Source organism: Cajanus cajan, chromosome 10 (genome assembly GCF_000230855.2).
Source record: "Cajanus cajan strain Asha chromosome 10, NIPB_CcT2T_4, whole genome shotgun sequence".
Lineage (NCBI taxonomy): Eukaryota > Viridiplantae > Streptophyta > Magnoliopsida > Fabales > Fabaceae > Cajanus > Cajanus cajan.
The window spans coordinates 30398302-30418009 of NC_138526.1; the positions used below are offsets into that span (position 1 = coordinate 30398302).

Genomic DNA, 19708 nt, shown 5'->3' on the forward strand with positions numbered 1-19708 from the left:
AATCACGTTCTGAACCTTGTGTGTTTCTTGGCTATTGTCTCTCTCAAAGTGCCTATATTTGTTTCAATTTATAAAAAAATATTCATTCTAGGCATGTACAATTTGTTCAAGATATTTTTCCATTTTACACTCCACCAACTCACACCACCTTGCCTTCAAACTCTAGTTCTATTCCATGAATTCATTAGCTCTAACTTCCACGCCTAGTCTACCACTCACTACCCATCACCCATTAATTCCCCAATCACCTGCCCCATGTTCCTCTAGTCCTCATGTTCCAAATACAGAACCCTCTTTGAGTTTAACCCTCCATGTAGTTCCTTCTAGTGTGACATCCTCTCAGTCCCTTGTAAACTGTGACACCCTCTACCTCGCATACCATAACACATAAATAATAAAATTAGAATAACACAGTCTTTCATTTTTAGAATATCAAACGTGTTCAGATAGAGAGCACCACATCCATAACTTAAACAAATAGCATAATCGGTGGTAATTACAAAAGAAATAAGGCTAAGGTTTTGAAAATAATTTAATAGAAATAACACCCTAATCTAATCATATCTACGCCCCGATGTCACATGTCCTATCAGAGCATAGCCCAACATAGAAGCCTAAGCTTCATCACCTCATCCTCATGCTGATAATAACTTGTATAACAGTCAAAGGAAAACAACAAAAAGAAAAAGGAGTGAGAAACATCTCACTCTAGCTTAGTGTAGAAATACACACCGGATAGTCAAACACAAACAAGACATGTATATGTACATAGCATAGATTGATTAATAACAATGTCACATTCCACTCATCAAAGGCATAAAAATCACTTTAACATATAACATTAAAATGCACATGTAATGGACAGGACTACATATTATCATGCACGTGGAGCCAATAACATATCACATGGCATATTGCTGCTAGCAATACACGAAGAGTAGTCTAGGAGTACATGCTGGGTCACACCTTATGCGCACTCTCACTAGAAGGACATACTACTAGGGTCTCGTCGGGATAGCTAAGCCGCGCAAGATACATCCCATGCACACAATGGGTGAGACTAGGACTTACAAACCGAGCTATCCCCAAGGACTAATTCCCAAGCTTTTACACAAGGGGGCCTTCCTTAGCGGTGTATTTCATATCGTACACTTAAAAACCTTTATGTAAATGATGCATGTCAATCAAGACTCTATGCATTCTCATATCACATTATCATGTCTCATCATCATGTCTTATCATCATATCATATCATCATATCACATCATTATATCTCATTATATTCACATAGTTTCCACAGAGCACTTTAATTCATATCAAAAGTTATCTATTTGCGAAAGTAAACACATATTCGTACACCTTATTCAACAAGGAATACAACAAAATAATCAGAAAACAAAACAGAAAATATTAGAAATTTGTCTGTTCCTCGTAGGGTTTCCCGTAAGAACCCATAGAGCACTCTAATTCATATCAAAACATTTTTATTCTCAAAATTAATCACATATTCACACATTAGATTCAACAAGGAATACAATATAGCAATCAAAAAACAAAACAGAAAAAATTCATATTTTACCTGTTTCGGGTTCTCTCAAGAACCCATAGAGATCTCAAATCATACAATTATTTACATATAAGAAGAGCAACAGAAGAAACATATATAATTGGGAAAAACCCCTCACACATGAGCATACAACAAACATAGGATTGGGAGCCAATCCCATTACCCAACATATATTCCCACACCCAGAGCAAGGTTTCTCACTCCCCCCTTACCTTGATAAGCAAGAGCTAAAACTAAAGCCAGATCTTGCTGGTCTCCTCCTCTGGGTTCCCCCTTGGTCTTCAGAGAGTGTAGAAGAAAAAGAGATCAGAAGTAAAAAATGTGCTTTTGGGAGTGCCAGAGCGTTCTATTTATAGGCATCAAGAGTGGCCAGAATGGCTCGTTTTGAATCCAAAATGGCCCGTTCTGGACTCATTTGTCATGCTTAAATTTCATATCCAAAACGGCCCGTTCTCAAACCAGAACGGCCCGTTCCGGGATTACAATTTAACCCACAACGACCATGTTTGGAACGGCCCGTTCCCAAAGTGGAACGACCCATTCTGAGTTCGCATATTGCTCATAAAATCCTGTGTTGGAACGGCCCGTTCCAGTCTATGGTTTAAAGGCCATTTTAGTAGTTTGGAGCAGCCCGTTCCAGTTTGGAAACGGCCCGTTCTGGACTACTAAAAATCAAAATATTTTTCAAAAATAATTTTCATAAAAATAAATAATAATTAACCCTTATACTAGTAGAAAATTTGGGATGTTACACAAACCCCCACAATTACTGATATTCCCTCTAGTGCCTCTCGCCCCATGATTACACGAAGCAAGAATGACATCTTTAAGCCAAAGAAAATATTTTTTGTCACCAAATACCCAATGCCATTCTTAGAGTGGAGCTTTCATGTGTGACATAGGCACTAAAACATGATGTTTAGAAACAAGTTATGAGAGATGAGTTCAATGCACTCATGAAGAATGGAGCTTGGAGTCTCGTTCCCCCACAACCCCACTACAATATGGTTGGCAACAAGTGGATTTTTCAACATAAGCATAACATTGATGGAACTATTGCACGACGCAAAGCAAGGTTGGTTGCTAAAGGCTTTTACCAATGACCTGGTATTGATTTCAAGGACACCTTCAACCCAATTATCAAGACTCAAACTATCAAGCTTGCTTTATATATTGCTCTCTCTCATGGATGCACTAGTGCAAAAATAGGCTTTTACATCACCTAATTAACGTCATAAAAACGTAAACCCGACGTTATAAAAACACGGTGGCAATTCCATAAATATGGACTGACTAATTTACGTCGGACATTGGGGGGTTCGACGTAAATTAGTCACTAAAATGCTAACGTTCTTTTCATTTCTCGCGTCCCTTTGTTTTCTCTCATCTAACTCTCAATCTTCTTCTCTCAATCTCTAAGTGTCTAAGTTCGTGTGTTTGCACATTCCAGACTAAGCCTAAGATTCTGCACATTCGACATTTGAGGTAACTTTCTTAAACGAATTAATTTCTGAATTTTCTGTTAAATGTTCATCTGGAACGGCCCGTTCTACAACCAGAACGGGCCGTTCTGCTTGATTTATTTGTTTGTTTATTGTTGATCTGGAACGGGCCGTTTCGAAACCAGAACGGCCCATTCCAGATAAACAATTAACAAAGAATTATTGCAGCTGGAATGGGCCGTTCTGATTTTAGAACGGGTCGTTCCAGACGCATAAATCTTTGTTTATTTTGAACCTGGAACGGCCCGTTCTGGTTTCAGTACGGGCCACTCCAGATGCATTAAAGAGGGACTTTTTAATGCATTGACCTTTAGTTTATCATCGTATTAGTAGAAATATTTATGGATTTTATCCGAAGTTACTATCGATTTTTTAGGGTTGTAGTTTAGGTTAGAAAAATTATGAATAACTGAGTCAATAGTTAATTTGTGTTAATATATAGATAATGAATCAAAGTTGGATGAATGCAAGTCGCATTAGTCGCATTATCATTGTGTTAATATATAGATAATGTAACAAATTTTTCATTCGTAAAAGACACTTCACATATTTGATTTTAATTTTAATGGCATTAGCTTTATATTTCAGGATTATGGAGGATTCGGGGTCTGGCAGTGGAAGGAGGGAAGGTAGATCTGTCACCCGATTGTCTGGGTTGACAGCTGGACGCATTACCAAGGAGAGGACACCGGTTGAGGTGGATCCTCGTTCTAGCAAGGCGTCAGGCCCAAATGCTTCCAAGTTTAAGAGCTATTTGGGAGTCCTAGCTCGACGACATGTTTCTATTATCATTCCATCATGGGATGACGTTCAGGAGGCTGACAAGAACCTCATGTGGCAGGATATTCAGGTATATACTTTCACATCCTTTCAATATTATATAACTTAAATACATTATTTATTATTTGTTGTTATTTTCATAGCAAAATTTTGACATTCCCAACACTGAGGTCATGAGGAGGAAGATGTTATCTGCCCTTGCCACCAGGTGGAGAGACTTCAAGACTTTCTTGACACGAGAGTATGTATTTGGAGACAAAATGAGACTCCCTGTCTAAAGTACCAGATCACTGATGAGGAGTGGATGCAATTTCGTGCCACTCGATTGGACCCTTCTTGGCAGGTTAGTTATTGATAACTCTTACATTGACAAAAATACTTAATCATTATTTTAATTAATCTCATTTTCTTTTTTGTATTATTGCAGGCCAAAAGAATAGCTGCCCAAGAACGAAAGAGCAAGAATGATGCACCCCATCTATTGTCAAGAGAGGGATATGAATTAAAAAAAAGAAAATGATGAAGGCTAGGACAGAGGCAGCAGGGGTTGAGTTTGCTGACCGTGTGGAGTCACCTCCCCACCATGAGATGTGGATAGCAGCCCGGACAAAATCAGATGGGCAAATGACTTCTGAGTCTGCAAGGGTCGTTGATGATAAAATAGTAAGTAAAAATATACAAACTAAGACTCCTCATTTCAACTCATTTAATTCATAAGTGTAGTCCAGGGTATACTTATTGTTAATATGTTGTAGGAGGGTTTAGTTGAGCAGACCACCCAGGGGTCATTTGTTTCCCATGGTCGGGATGATATCCTCACAACGGCCATAGGAAGGCCAGAGCACGCAGGCCGTGTGCGTGGTGTTGGTGGTTCTTGGAGCCACCGAGATTTCTTTGGTGCACGACCATCAAGGAGCACTGTTGACTCTTGCAGTCAAGAGGATATGCAGAGAATGGAGATGTAGTTTGAAGAGAAATTGAAGAACATTTTAGAAGAGTTTGAACAGAAGTTTGAACTTTTGGCTCGTTCTCAGCAACAAACTACAGTTGCTCATGATGGTGTTCGAGTCAACACTAAAGGGAGTTGTGCTGTTCCAGATCCCTCAGCAGAACAGACTCATACTGATGTACTAAACTAGTGTGAGTTATATGTTGAGGATGACCCGCCACGGTTAGTGGCTATTGGCCGAGTATTTGAGGGTGGCTCAACCATCCATGGTGTCCCTCTACAGCCAGAATGGACACGGGTTGTGGTTGACCAAGTTCAAGATGATGCTGCTCCAGTGCCTTTGCCCAATACAGAGGTTCAACTAGTGGGGCAAGCAACCGACACATTCTTAGCTTGGCCAAAACGTTTGGTCATGCCGCTTTCAGCACGAGCAAAGGTAATTCTATTATTGCTCTTTTATATTCTTATAATTCTATTATTGTTTAACTAATTTTGATTATTTATTTAGAATTTTATCAATCGTGGTAAGGAGGTCATGAGAGAACCTCATGTTGATCATGCTAATATCGCAGAAGCTGAGGATGATCACATATCTACGCTTCTAACCATATTACCACGATTAAGGAAGAGACCAATTCAATTGCAGTGGGACATTAGAGTTTTTGGAGTTGATAGCTTTGATGTTCCACTGTACATATCTCTGCCTGATGCATTAGAGATTGTTGGGGGGAAACTCCATGTTAAATATATCTATCATACAGCTGTGGGCCATGTAAGTCATATTTTCTTTTATGAGTCTAAATTTACAATAATTACATTTAACTTATAATAATTATTTGTGTTAGGTACATGGACAAATTGAGTGTGGAGCAAGAACAAGCACAAGTATATGGATTTATTGAGCCTCAATCCATCCAAAAATCAGGAAACACTCAGGTCCACATCCAACAATATATGCAAATATGGATGAGTGAATCAGGAAGAGATATATACATGGCTCCATACATTGACGGGTTAGTTTTTTAATTGGTTTTTTAATCATGGTAATTTTATAACTAATTTGTTTGTCATACAATGTAGGTCCCATTGGCAGTTAATGGTAATCATTCCTAAGAAATACACGTGGTGTGGTTTTGTTCACTACATTGAAAACCAAGCCACAAAATTAAATGCCAATTACAAGGGTAACTAAAATTTTTCATTATGTTTTAAAATTGTAATTATATATATTGGCTAACATCTAATTTTATTTCACTTAATTAGAATCTTGTCTGGAGCTAATATTTTAAGTGGAAGAAGCATATCAGCAAAGACATTGCACTTCATATACCCTAAGGTTAGCAAATTAATTAATACAGGCAATAATATTTAAATTTATTGACTTTGAAAATAATAGTTATTTGTTTCTCATTTTAGTGTAATAAGCAACAAGATTCATTTGAATGTGGCTATAACATCATGTATTGGATGAGAGCCATAGTTTCTGCGGGTATTACTGATTCTTGGGTGCAGGTAATTCATATCAAAATTTATTTAAGTATATTTACCTTTAGGATAATTAACATTACATATTAATGACACTTAAATTAATGTTTCAGGTCTTTCAAGATTCATCTCCATTGCCTGAAGATGAGATCATCAAGATAAGAGAACAATGAGAAACTTTTTTTCTTCAAAGTATATATTAGTTAGATTTCTAAGTTTAGTTAGTTAGATATTATGTTTCTAGTTTGATAGCATTGACAAACATATGTTTTATAGCTTTTTTAGGATAATAGGATTTACATTGTCATAATTTATGCTTTTTAAGATTTATATATTATTTTCTTTGTCATTCAATTTTGAAATATAATTTAAATTTCTATTCTGGACTGCCTAGTTTAGGTTTTATATTCTGGACTGCCTGGTTTATTTTATATTCTCGACTATATATATGCAGGTTTTGGGTATATTAAAAAACAACCAAAATATAAAAAAAAAAAAACGCAAGAATTTACGTCGGACTATACCTTGTTCGACATAAATTTACGTCGGACCTAACACTGGCCGACGTAAATTTACGTTGGACAAGGCATAGTCCGACGTAAATTCTTGCCTCTTTTTTCCCCTTTAAAACCCCTTTTTTACGTCGAGCACAAGGAATCTCCGACGTAAATTTACGTCGTCATTTAGAGGCGACGTAAATTTACGTCTCCCGTATTAACGTCGGAGCCTTTTTCGACGTAAAAGCCTCAAAATATCCGACGTTAAAGACCCCTTTTGTACTAGTGATGGTCTCATTGTCAAATGGACGTGAACAATGTTTTTCTTCATGGCTCCTTAATCGAGGATGTGTATATGTCTCAATAGGTTAGGGTTTCTCTGAAGGACCTTGGCTTTCTTAATCATTTTTTGTGAGTTGAAATTTTATCTACAATACAAGGGTTGTTTCTTACACAATATCATTACATTCGACATCCCCTTGAACGTGCAAATATGTTTGAAGCAAAGCCAATCTCAACTCCTATGTCAATAACCTACTCATCTATTGTTCAACCTGATTCCTCTAGTTGTGAAGCCACATTACATCGTAACTTAGTATGATCTCTTTACTACCTCTCTCTAACCAAGCCTGATGTTGCCTTTCCTATCAACAAGCTTTTTCAGAATATGCAAAATCCAACTTTTTTTTTTCATATGCAAGCCTTGAAACGCATCTTGCGCTACTTGAAGTCCATAATTGATCATGGCTTGCATCTCACACGATCACCTAACGTGTCTCTCATTGCATTTTGTGCTGCTGATTGGGGTGGTGAAAGCATTGATCTCAAATCAATAGGTGCTTATCTCGTTTATCTTGGCCCTAACGTCATCTCCTGGTCATGCAAAAAACAATCCATTGTTGTGCATTCATCTACAGAGGCTGAATACAGAACAATTGCCTCCATTACCACTAAGTTTCTTTGGTTGCACCAAATTCTTCATGAGCTCAGTATATCACCTTTTGTTCCACAAATTTATTCAGACAACATTGGTGCAACCTATCTTTGTGCCAATCTTATGTTTCACTCCCACATGAAACATTTGGCAATTGATTACCATTTTGTTCGCAACTTGGTCTCTTAAAGCAAGCTTAAAGTCTCTCACATTCCTTCTAGTCACCAACTAGAAGATTTGATGACCAAACCTCTAGTTACTCCACACCACAACTTCTAAAATCCAAGATTTGTTGACCAAACCTCCATCTTGTAGGGTGCATGTTGGAATATTATTGTGGTTGTTACTTTCATTATCTTTAAAATTGTATTTCAAATATTTGAATCTTTAGGATAAATTTGTTATTTTCCTTTATCTTCAACTATACATTTTAATTATTTGAATCTTTAGGATAAGTTGTTTGGTTTATCTATTGGGTTGTTACCATGTATTTCACATGGTTCTATTTATTTAGTTGTATATATATTCTAATGTAACTCACTTGAAAATTGAGTTACACATATTGTACTAAATTATTTCTTCTTTACATACAATAGTAATAAACCCAAAGCAAAGTCAAACTCATTAATTAGACACATAATTAATAGTCATACAAAGGCTTAGGGATCGTCTCCTTACTCATATCCTTCATATTCGCTCACAAGGTGAGACATTTTCACTCTGCCTCTAATCTTAGATGGAGATCTACAAGGCACAAGCACAATGGTCCATCATTTCAAGGCTACTCCACGCATTCCTTGAAGTTCTCCTTTGTAGCCTTTTAGGGTTTAGAAATCTAACGCATTATATGACTTAACATCCCATCTACTTTTATATTTTAATAAGACTACAAGTTGGGCTTAAGAGTCCAAATCCAAAGGCTCCACTATAACCCTCCTCTTAAACTATATTTTATTTTATTTATTAAAAACATTCTTTTTTATATTATGAGCTAAATTAAATAAATTAGTTAAACCTATATTATTAATAATATTTAACAACTTTATTTTATTTTTATTTTTGAAAAATAAGATATTACATAAACCACTTGCATTGGGTTAAATCCTAAAATCAACAACTACAAACGTGTCTAACTAGAGAAAATATGCAAGTAATCAACATGAAAATCAACCCTTATATTTAAAATATGAATGATTATCTTATACAAGAACGTTTTTAGAAAGTTTTCTTTGTTGAATTTTAATATTTTAAAATAAATTATTAATAAATAAAAATAATATTATACTATAATATAAAAAATTTATCATATATCTAAAATATAATTTATATATTTAAAAATATATATTTATTTCAAGTTTTATATATAATTATATATTCAAACATAATATTTATTTATATACCTAATTTATTTTAAATTTTAATTATATATAATAAATATTTAACATACAATACATGCTAAAACACTAGTGGTTAAAACATATACATATTCAATCAAGTTATTATCAAAACAACATAGGTTTCACTTTATTATTTTGTGAAACTTTAATGTTTCTTAGTTGAGACTGATACTAATCTCTCAAACTATTAAAATTTATTTAAGAGATCAATTCTAATCACATTCTTAAGTGATATGATTACCTATCAACTATATTAAATAATATTTGATTTACTTAATGCTTAAGCATCAACTATTATCTTATACCATTAAACTATTTATTTTAAATCTAGGTTTTATTTACCACAACAATATAACTATTATGATATATAGATTAGAATGTTGAGGAGATAAAAAATAGTTCACATATGAGAAGTACACATCAATATGAATCCAAAATTAAATTTTGGCTCTCCAAAAAAGAAAATTTAGAAAGAAAATCAGCCATTACAAGATTACGATATTTTGCTATCAATATCTACATTAATTACATGGCTAGATATCTTAGGATTATCCTTACCAAAAGATAAAAGTAGTAGCAACATATATAAAGAGAAAAAAAAGGTGGCATATATGGTAAGGAAGGATAGAGAGAAATTCAAAAGAAATCTTCAAATATTTGATGGAGAATTTAATGCCAACTTTTAATCTTAAGGAAAAAAGAAAGGGAAGAATATGGATTGAATTCTTTAATAGCATTAAATTTTGTACGAGATTAGACACTAAGACAAGTGTTCACTAGTACAAAAGAGGTATTCTACGTCGGTTATTTTGAGCTTTTTACGTCGAAAAAAATACCGACGTTAATGCGGGAGACGTAAATCTACGTTGGCTTTGTAAAACCAACGTAAATTTACATCGGACATTACCAAGGTCCGACGTAAAAAAATAGTAAAAAAAAAACATAACAAGTGCAAGTATTGATTCCAATAAATTATTTTTTATACAAACAATAAATAATATGTTATTTATTACCTTTTTTCCTATGATAATAAGTGTTATGTTAAAAAAAAGTTTTAAAATAAATTTCATAATGTAGTATTAATTACTTCTTTTCAATTTACATCCTTAGTAATACTCCTCTAATCATTAATATAAGACATTTACACAAACCAATATTTATTGATTTTATTAAATTTATAAAAAGAAATTATAATATATCAATTTTATTTTCTTACTTATCATTGAATGTTTATAAAAGAGGTGAAATTATTACTTTATATCAAAGTTTATACAATGGTACCAATAAAATTTTTAAAAAAAATGACAATTGAAGAGTTTAAAGGGTGAAAAAAAATATTTATTTCTCAAATTCTTTTCTCTTTGTCCAACAACAATAAACACATTTTCTCACAATCTTTAATAGGGACAATAGATAAAAAATAATAATAATTAATGCTTCATAGAAATTGTAAAATACCTTAATGGTGTGTTTGGATGAGGAATTTATATAGGGTAATTCATTTATTTGAAGAATTTTAAATTCTTTGAGGTGAAATGCTTTGTTTGGATGATGAATTTACAAAGAATTTGAAATCCAAGCATTTGTGAAATTCCTTAAAATAGTAGAATTTCAAATTCTCCCAAAAATGGGAGAATTTGAAATTCCTTATATTTTTTTTTTCTTATTTCACCTATATATTTTATTTTATCTCTTCATTCTTTTAATTATTGGATATATAAAAATATTTTTAAAATTATTAAATATTATCTTATATTAATTTTTAAAATTATTAAATATTATCTAATATTAATTTTTAAAATTATTAAATATTTAAAAATGGATTAATATTTATTTTATAAAATTTAATTTAAAAATTTCAACATATAAATATATTTTTAAAATCAATTTTACTATGATGGAATCAAATTATCATATTTAACCTAACAATTTAAAATTTAAGAAATTTGAATTGACTCATCCAAACAAAATATTTTAAGAATAATAAAAATTGAAATCAAAGTAATTCAAATACCAAGAATTTAAAATTCCTTGAATTTATAAAATTCCTCATCCAAACACACCATAAAATTTAAATGAAGTAATTCATTTATTTGAAGAATTTTAAATTTTTTGAGGTGAAATACTTTGTTTGGATGAAGAATTTATAAGGAATTTTAAATTCAAGTATTTGTGAAATTCCTTAAAATAGTAGAATTTCAAATTCTTCCAAAAAAGTAAGAATTTGAAATTCTTCATATTTGTTTTTCTTATTTCACTTATATATTTTATCTTATCTCTTCATTCTTTTAATTATTGAATATTCAAAAATATTTTTAAAATTATTAAATATTATGTAATATTAATTTTTAAAATTATTAAATATTTAAAAATTAGCTATTATTTATTTTTAAAATTTTAATTTAAAAATGTCAACATAGAAATATATTTTTAAAATCAATTTTATCATGGTAAAATCAAATTACCATATCCAACTCAACAATTTAAAACTTGAGAAATTTGAATTGACTTATCCAAACAAAATATTTTAAGAATGATAAAAATTGAAATCAAAGTAATGCAAATACCAAGAATTTTAAATTATTCTCAAAATCAGTGGAAGTGAAATCTCAGATAAACTTTACGGTTTATGTCATGAGTTCAAATCTCGGACTCATAAATTTTGAGAAAACTTTTCTTAAATAGTACAGTACCTTTAACTTTGTGGAAATATTTAGAGAAATATTCTGGTATATCTAAAAGTCTCACATCGCTTAGGAATCGAGGTTAAGGGTAGTTTCTCTCTCCTTAATTCACCGAGGCACCTTTTAAAGGACAAAACTGTGACAGCCCAACGAGTGTCAAAGCGGACAATACCTTAGATGTATTGATTCTAACAATGATAGTAGACTTACGGTAGAAACATTTGGCGCTATAGAAAGAGGGCCTAGGCTACTCTTGCCTCTTAGCATCCGATATGCCTAAAAGTCTCACATCGATTACGAGTGTCAAAGCGGACAATACCTCGAATGCAGTGATCCTAACGACTTACGATAGGAACAAGAAAAAAATTGATTAAAATTAAAATTCACAAAACTTTTTTAAAGGTCAACCATATTATAGTTGGGTCTGTTGGAAATGTTGACATCATAAAGAAGGCAAGTGATATCAAATTTCAGAAAGTTGGTGCCTCTGATCTCAATATTCCAAATGTAGTTTTGACACGTATAGTATCAAACCTCCAAAAAAACAGAGAACAACTCGCATCCTAGATCACTTATATAAATACAAAATACTTAAAAAATTACCAAGTTATGGAGATTTCATTTTAAATAGGCCACAGATATTTATTTATTAAAATACATGCATGATAGATATTATAATAAAAATACTCTAAGATTTCTTTGTATTTATTGCATAGCATATTCTAACTTGTGGCATGACTCTTGTGGGTTCATTTCATTGGGAGCATTCCCTTTCTGCACCAGCTAGTATATATATAGGCAAAGGGAGACACATGAGTGAGGCATAACATAATTGAAGTGATACTATATATATATATATATAGGAGAGAGAAATCAGATAGCATAGGCCATTGGTATATATTGGAAGAGTGCATATAATATATAAGTAGAAACTAAGGGTTTGTGATAAGATGGGGAGAGGAAGAGCACCATGTTGTGATAAGAGTCAAGTTAAGAGAGGTCCTTGGAGCCCTTCAGAAGATCTTAAGCTCATTGCTTTCATTCAAAAGTATGGCCATGAAAATTGGCGTGCTCTCCCAAAACAAGCAGGTATGTGTTTCTGTAATGTCTTATCTCAGTAATGTCTTAATAAGAGTTAATTTGCTTATAAGTTTGTAAGTGTTTTTGAAAATTTTCCTATTACATAAGTAGAGAAGTTCTCGTAAGTGCTTATAGCTTGTATTTGAACAGACTGTAAGAGAAATTAGTTTCAAGTTTCAACCTCCTTTTGTATTTCATCTGATTTATTTTGTATAAACTGCAATTTTCATATTCCATCCTTTAATCTGCATTATTGTATAACCATATGTGAAAAAATTTTATTCTCTGGTAACATGCGGTTTGGGATAAATTCAATTTTTGCATTTGCATGATTTCACCCACTGTGTTTCATTCTCTGCTACCTGCTTTGTGGTGCAAATTAAATTGATTAATCAATTCAGAATAGTAAAAGGAATGAAGACATAATAGTTTGGTAGAAATCGGTGACATTTGGCTTCACTCATGTTAGCAAGATAAGTTAGAAACAATGGTCACCAATATGTGACTGTGGACCCTCCTTTCCTACCTATAACTGTGACATCTGAAATCATAGTTAGAGAAAATCAGACACATTTTAAATCATTAATTTCTGATAATGCATGCTCACCTACTATTAATATGGCCCAGACATCATGACTTTTATGCTACATATATAGACACTAACATAACTTACGTAAGGGTGTTAGATTCCATTATGCCAGTAATAAATCTTTATATCAAATACTTGAAAGAAAAGACACTCAGATTCAAATTTGATGTTTCCTAATATGGATTAATGGATTATAATGGATTTCTTGACAACTCTAAAGTAGACAAATCACAATTTTAGGCTTTTAGCTAATTTCGTAACTATCATGATTTCACTTTCTTCATTGGTTTCGATTAGTCTTTGAATTAGGAGGAGGGGTAAATCAAAGTGTGATTAAATTTAAACAAAAAAAAAAAAAAAAGACAACTGGGCAAGAAGAATTACACGTGACACGACCTAAAACTGTAAAATTCAATAAGGAAATAAACAAGTACCACCTTCCTACAAATATACATTATATGTAACACAGCAACATAATTATTATTTAATACCATCGTAATTTTATTCGTTTTTGAAGCAATCTTGATTATAAAATAATATTGGGTAAATAAAAAGTATGCAATATTCATGCCTTCTAAACAGAGATGTCAAAATAACAAAAATTGCTTGAATTTGTTAATACTAGTGTAGATGTTATTAAACTTTGCCCTCACTTGTACTTATGAAGGGCTTATGCGGTGTGGGAAAAGTTGTCGTTTGAGATGGATCAATTATCTCAGGCCTGATGTGAAGAGAGGAAATTTTACACAAGAGGAAGAGGAAACCATAATAAGGTTACATAAGGCCTTGGGAAACAAGTAAGTCTTTTTTGTCTCAAATCATAAAGTTAATTTCTTATAATGTTATTTTTCCTTTTTTACTTATATTGTGGCATAACATAACTATATCTAATTATGGTTTCAACACAAATTGGTTTCAGGTGGTCAAAGATTGCATCATGTTTGCCTGGTAGGACAGACAATGAGATCAAGAATGTGTGGAACACCCACATAAAGAAAAGAAAAAGTTCAAATTCAAGTGCACATGAATCCAAGCCAAAGTCATCAATAACTTCTTCCTCTTCATCTTCATCCGAATTATTTTTCTCAAATGAGACACCGAATTCGCCAAAGACCACAACACTTGGTGATGAATTTAATGACCAAGCATCACAAGTGACAGATAAAACAGAGCAAGATTCAGATAAACAAGTATCAAATGAGCTTATTATCATCTCTGAGAGTCCAAAAGAGTCATCAATTTCATTATCATCTATTGAGTCAAATATTGTAACCTCAAGCCAAAATGTTGCATACAAAGCAGAACAACAATTGGCTTCACCATTATCCTACCTAGGACCCTATGATTTTGGTAGTATATCAGAAGAGGTGGATAAACCAAACCACCTGTTTGAAATACCATGGGAATCAAATTGTGATTTTTGGAACCTGTTAGATGATGATAATCTTGGGTCTTTTCAATCAAATGAAGTCCAATTAGGTGAGTCCCCAGCTAGCCAAAATATTATTCTTGGAGAAGAGATTGTTGATGATGTTGAAGCTAAGATGTGGTCCCATGATTTTGAGAATGAGTTTGGATTAGTAGGTGAGATAAATGAGTCAAACAAGGATCATTTCCTACCAAAGAATTGTGCAATTGAGCCAAAAATGGATCACACTCAAACATTTGATTTCGACGACATAACAAGACCAGAATCTGAATTAGACTTTAGTTATATTCAATTGTGGCCATCTTGGCCTTAGAATACTAGTCTTTAGTTCAATATAAACCAGTAGTTGGTAAACAAGACCATTTGAGAATCACGAAATTGTGATTTACTACTACTTATTGTAAATTAATCAAGCAGATTAGGTCGCTTTGATGTACGATGGGTTTCATGTATCGTCCACAAAATCAAGTCAGCACAAGTTGTAGATTGAAGCACGAATATATAGTTTAATGTATTGAATAATTTGTTGTTAAACAACAACTATCACACACGTTGATAGTGGGTAGGTGATATATATTCTTAACTTATTGCCACCGGTGGTTGACATTTTTTCCTCATGTCCCCACGCCTTCGAAGAATTGAAAGAATTGCAAGTACAAGACTTGCATTGTAGCATGTATAGGGTTAGCCACAAGTGTTGTTCTTCACCATGTAAATTTCCTATTGAAATTCAATATTATTTTTATTTACATATCTCGAACTTGTAATTTTCTTTTATTTAGGAAAACTAATTTCTTATCGATTAAATTAGAAACCATTAACTTTTACTCAAGTCAATTCTTTTTTAACAAAAAGTGGTAGAACACAATATTTGTGTAAGGTGTTAATGACATGTTAGAATTGTCAACAAACAATTCAAAAGATTATTACACAAACCTAATTGCAAACAATTTAGCCTATTTGTAGATACCCATAAGATCTTGATATATGTTTGGTTTAAATATTTATTAACACTATGGTATCAAATTAATGAAATAATACATTCAATACTTTTTTTATAAAATACAAATTCAACTTATCTAATTGTTGTATTCGATGATATTATTAATTAGATCAAGTGTACAAAATTTTATATAATTCTAAAATTATTTGGTTGTTCATCATATCATTTTATAATGTATAAAAAAACAAATCCTGACTCTCTCTCTCTCTCTCTCTCTCTCTCTCTCTATATATATATATATATATATATATATATAGAGAGAGAGAGAGAGAACATGAGTTACTTAATAAAATAAGTCTAGGTATACTCTAAGAATAAGCTTACTTAGATCTCTACTTAATAACTTATGTTTTACATCAAATTTAAATGATTCAACCGTTGAATTTAAAGTTCTTAATATATATATATATATTAAGTCTACAAAGTTTTAAAAAAAATTAAAAATTATTTGATGCTTCATTTCATTAAATCAAATCAACGTATAAAATTCTTTTATGATTATATGTCAATTTGAATTAATGAAATAGAATATCAAATGGTTTTCTAATTTTTTAAAACTTTGCAGACTTGATCTATGTATTTAAAACTTTTAATTTAACAGTTTTATCGTTAAAATTTGACATGAGTTGTTGAATGGAGTAATTTTAAGTAGACTTACTCTTAAAATAAGTGGATCCCTCCTTCACTTACTCCCAAAGTAAGTCTTAGAAAACTTATTCCAGTCAATAACTCATGTTCTACATAAAATTTTAGTGATTCAATCGTTAAATTAAAAGTTTTCAATGTATAAATCAAGTCTACAAATCTTTTTAAAAAATTAAAAATCATTTGATACTTCATTCTATTAATTTAAATTAATGGATAATTACAAAAATATTTTATACTTTGATTTGAATCTGTATAACGAAGTATTATATGATTTATATATTAAGAATTTTTAATTCAATTATTAAATCACTGAAATTTGATATAAAAAATGAGTTATTAAATGAATTATGTTTATGTTGATTTAAGATATGACTTAGTTAATTTAATTTTTCAATGATTTAAATTACAATGGTTAAATAATATGGTTAAAATTATTATTTAATTATATTTTCACATTATAAATATTGAGTTGTAGGGATCGTCTCACTACCTACATTCTTTATATGTTCCAATATGTGAGATAATCTTACTTCCCCTCCTACCTTAAATGATGATATTGGCTTGTCGAGTGTGGTTTAGGGATCTAGACATTGTCCGTCTAGCTCTCTAGGCAATGTCTCATACTCTTCAATAGTTTTCCTCTACAATGTTAGGGCTCAAAATCGTATAACTAAAAGGCATTTAGACTAAATCCTCTTACTATTGTGATAAGCTAACTTTGGGTTAGGCTTTTGGAGTCCAATAGACCCTCACTTAACCCAACTCAACTCAACTCATTTTATTTTATTAAAATACTCTTATTTATAATCGATTTTATATCTCATATATATGATGGAAAAATTGAAAATAAAGCAAAGACTTTCTAAATCCTTTGTTGAATAATCGACTTAGACTATACTTTTAAAATCGGATGTAGGAAACCGGATTTTGAAAGTGAATGTTAGACCACCTTTCCAAATCTTTAGAAAAAGGCTTTCTAAATCGATTATTAGGATAATCGATTTAGAAAATCCTTTTTCTAAATCAATTGTATAACAATTGATTTAAATATGTATATTATATTCCAGATTTTATTTCATATTTTTACTCTTTGTGCTTTGTCTTCTCCCTTATTCTCTCCTAGCTCTTATTTTTCATTTTGTCTCTATCACCCCTATTTCGTTGTCATCGTCATTGGTTCGATGGTATGTGTTATCATTCTCTACATCTTCTCTCTTGTCTCTCATGCGCTAATTTTTTTCTCTCTCTAGGTCTTGTATTCTTCATCACACCCAATTTTGTCGTCGCCTGGTGTTGTAGCTTGTGTCCCCACCTTCGCTCAAAGTTGTGTTGTTCATCACCACGTTGCCTCCCTTCGTTATTGAACAATATGTTTCTTGTATTTGTTTTATATATTTTTTGATTAAAAAAGCATGGATAACAAAATGTGTTGGATTGTGTTATTCTATTAATCTTGCAATGTTTCCAAATTTGTTGGTATGTTGGTGGCAAAGTTGGCAGGGTCGGGGTTGGGATGATGGCGATACGATCTAGATCAAGTTTGGGCTCGTAAAGGAATAATTGATTTTAAAATTGTACAATCAATTTTAAAATGGTTATAAATAATCGATTTTAAAAGTTCACTTTTAAAATTAGTTTTCACCTACTTTTAAAAAGTATATACCTACTAAATTGGTTGTTTTAAAATAAAAATAAATAAATATTGATTTTAGAAGCCCAAAATAATAAATTTTAAAAGTTTTTTTTTGCAAGTAATAAGCCCAATTAAAATCATAAATTAAGCCAATAAAAATAACATTACCATATTTAACTGTTATTTTAATTTTAAGAAAAACATGATATTACAGACCTAGCATGTAACAACTAGACAGGTCACCACATGGATCTAACATAATGTCCATCACACAAAAGTCATCTACCCTAGCTATGATACTCATACATAAGCAATTCATGGATATATGACAACATATATGAATATATAAAGGGTAACATGGATTACCCATAACATCTAGTTATCCAACAAAAGAATCCTTGATAGAACCACAAAATGAATCCCCTTATTGGATTACAACATCCTAAATATATACATAAAAGTAAAACAACTTAAAAGATCCGAAGTTAACCTAAAACGATATATATCCCATGAGATTAATATCTTTGGGTCAACCATCCTCAAATGATTCAACTTGTAGCTTCAAACCACTACTCTAATAAGCTACTCCTAATCTATTCTCGTGTTAAAGACATTATCATCACATTCAAAAACACAACAAATAATGGTAGGCTTGATCTCAAAAGAATAATTATATATGAAAATATGCACAACATGGATATAAACATTCATATACACCAAGCCTCAAGCTCTATCACCACATACACATCCTTTCTACACAGAAAACATTTGCACATCTCAACCATAATCATGGATGTCACACATCCATCATTATAACATCATGAAATGTAAAATATTTCAACACTTACCACATGCACTATGCATCATCCACATATTCTACTCAGAAATCCCCTACATTAGCAGTTTATTCAATTCCACCTTCACTAACCGTCTTATTGAAATCTAGGCTCACTAAAAAGGGGTTAAATTGGTGTTTCAAAATCTTAAATGCATAGCAAAAGAATTTACCCTTTTTTTCATTTTGGAAAATACCAACCAGAAATCTTGTTCTTGGATAAATTTTCTTGATCTTTTAGAATGATTATATCATATTCAAATAAGAAAGATTAATCAATTCAACTTTAAAACACAAAACATGCAAGCAAGATTTCAAGAATTATTAAGCAATGTCAATAATTAACAAGATATTTGGAGAGAAAGGATAAAAAGAATCGCACAAGAGAAACATTAGTCGAGTGACATATTTATAAACCTTTCCATAAAACACCAACTCTTATGTAATCGATTAAATTGCAATGTTATCGATTACATTTTGTTGAATTTTTCCTAAAAATAATTTTAATAATGATAAATTATTTGTTTCAAATTTTAGAATAAGAAGAGTTTTCATGTGTGTGATAATAAATTTATTCAAGTGTTTTAGAAATATTTAAATTTGATTAGAAGGCTATATGAGATCATGGTTCCTTGAACTATAAAAGAGATCCACAAGTCATCTTTATATAAGAATCAATTTTGGTGGATTGTCTAT

At 31.6% G+C, this 19708-nt stretch overlaps 1 protein-coding gene across 1 annotated transcript; it reads left to right on the plus strand.

Moving 5' to 3' along the window:
* Positions 1-12481: 12481 nt before the first annotated feature.
* LOC109788923 (transcription factor MYB58) lies at positions 12482-15433 on the plus strand. The gene is made up of 3 exons (XM_020347790.3): positions 12482-12884; positions 14132-14261; positions 14384-15433. The coding sequence occupies exons 1-3, from the start codon at positions 12746-12748 to the stop codon at positions 15204-15206; spliced, it is 1092 nt and encodes a 363-aa protein (XP_020203379.1). The 5' UTR covers positions 12482-12745; the 3' UTR covers positions 15207-15433.
* The last annotated feature ends 4275 nt before the right edge of the window (positions 15434-19708 follow it).

Excerpts from the sequence above, each read along its gene's own strand:
- LOC109788923 (XM_020347790.3), top strand. The coding sequence starts at position 12,746 with ATGGGGAGAGGAAGAGCACCATGTTGTGATAAGAGTCAAGTTAAGAGA. Across the intron at positions 12,885-14,131 it reads TGCTCTCCCAAAACAAGCAG|GGCTTATGCGGTGTGGGAAA; the intron begins GTATGTGTTTCT and ends GTACTTATGAAG. Across the intron at positions 14,262-14,383 it reads CATAAGGCCTTGGGAAACAA|GTGGTCAAAGATTGCATCAT; the intron begins GTAAGTCTTTTT and ends AATTGGTTTCAG.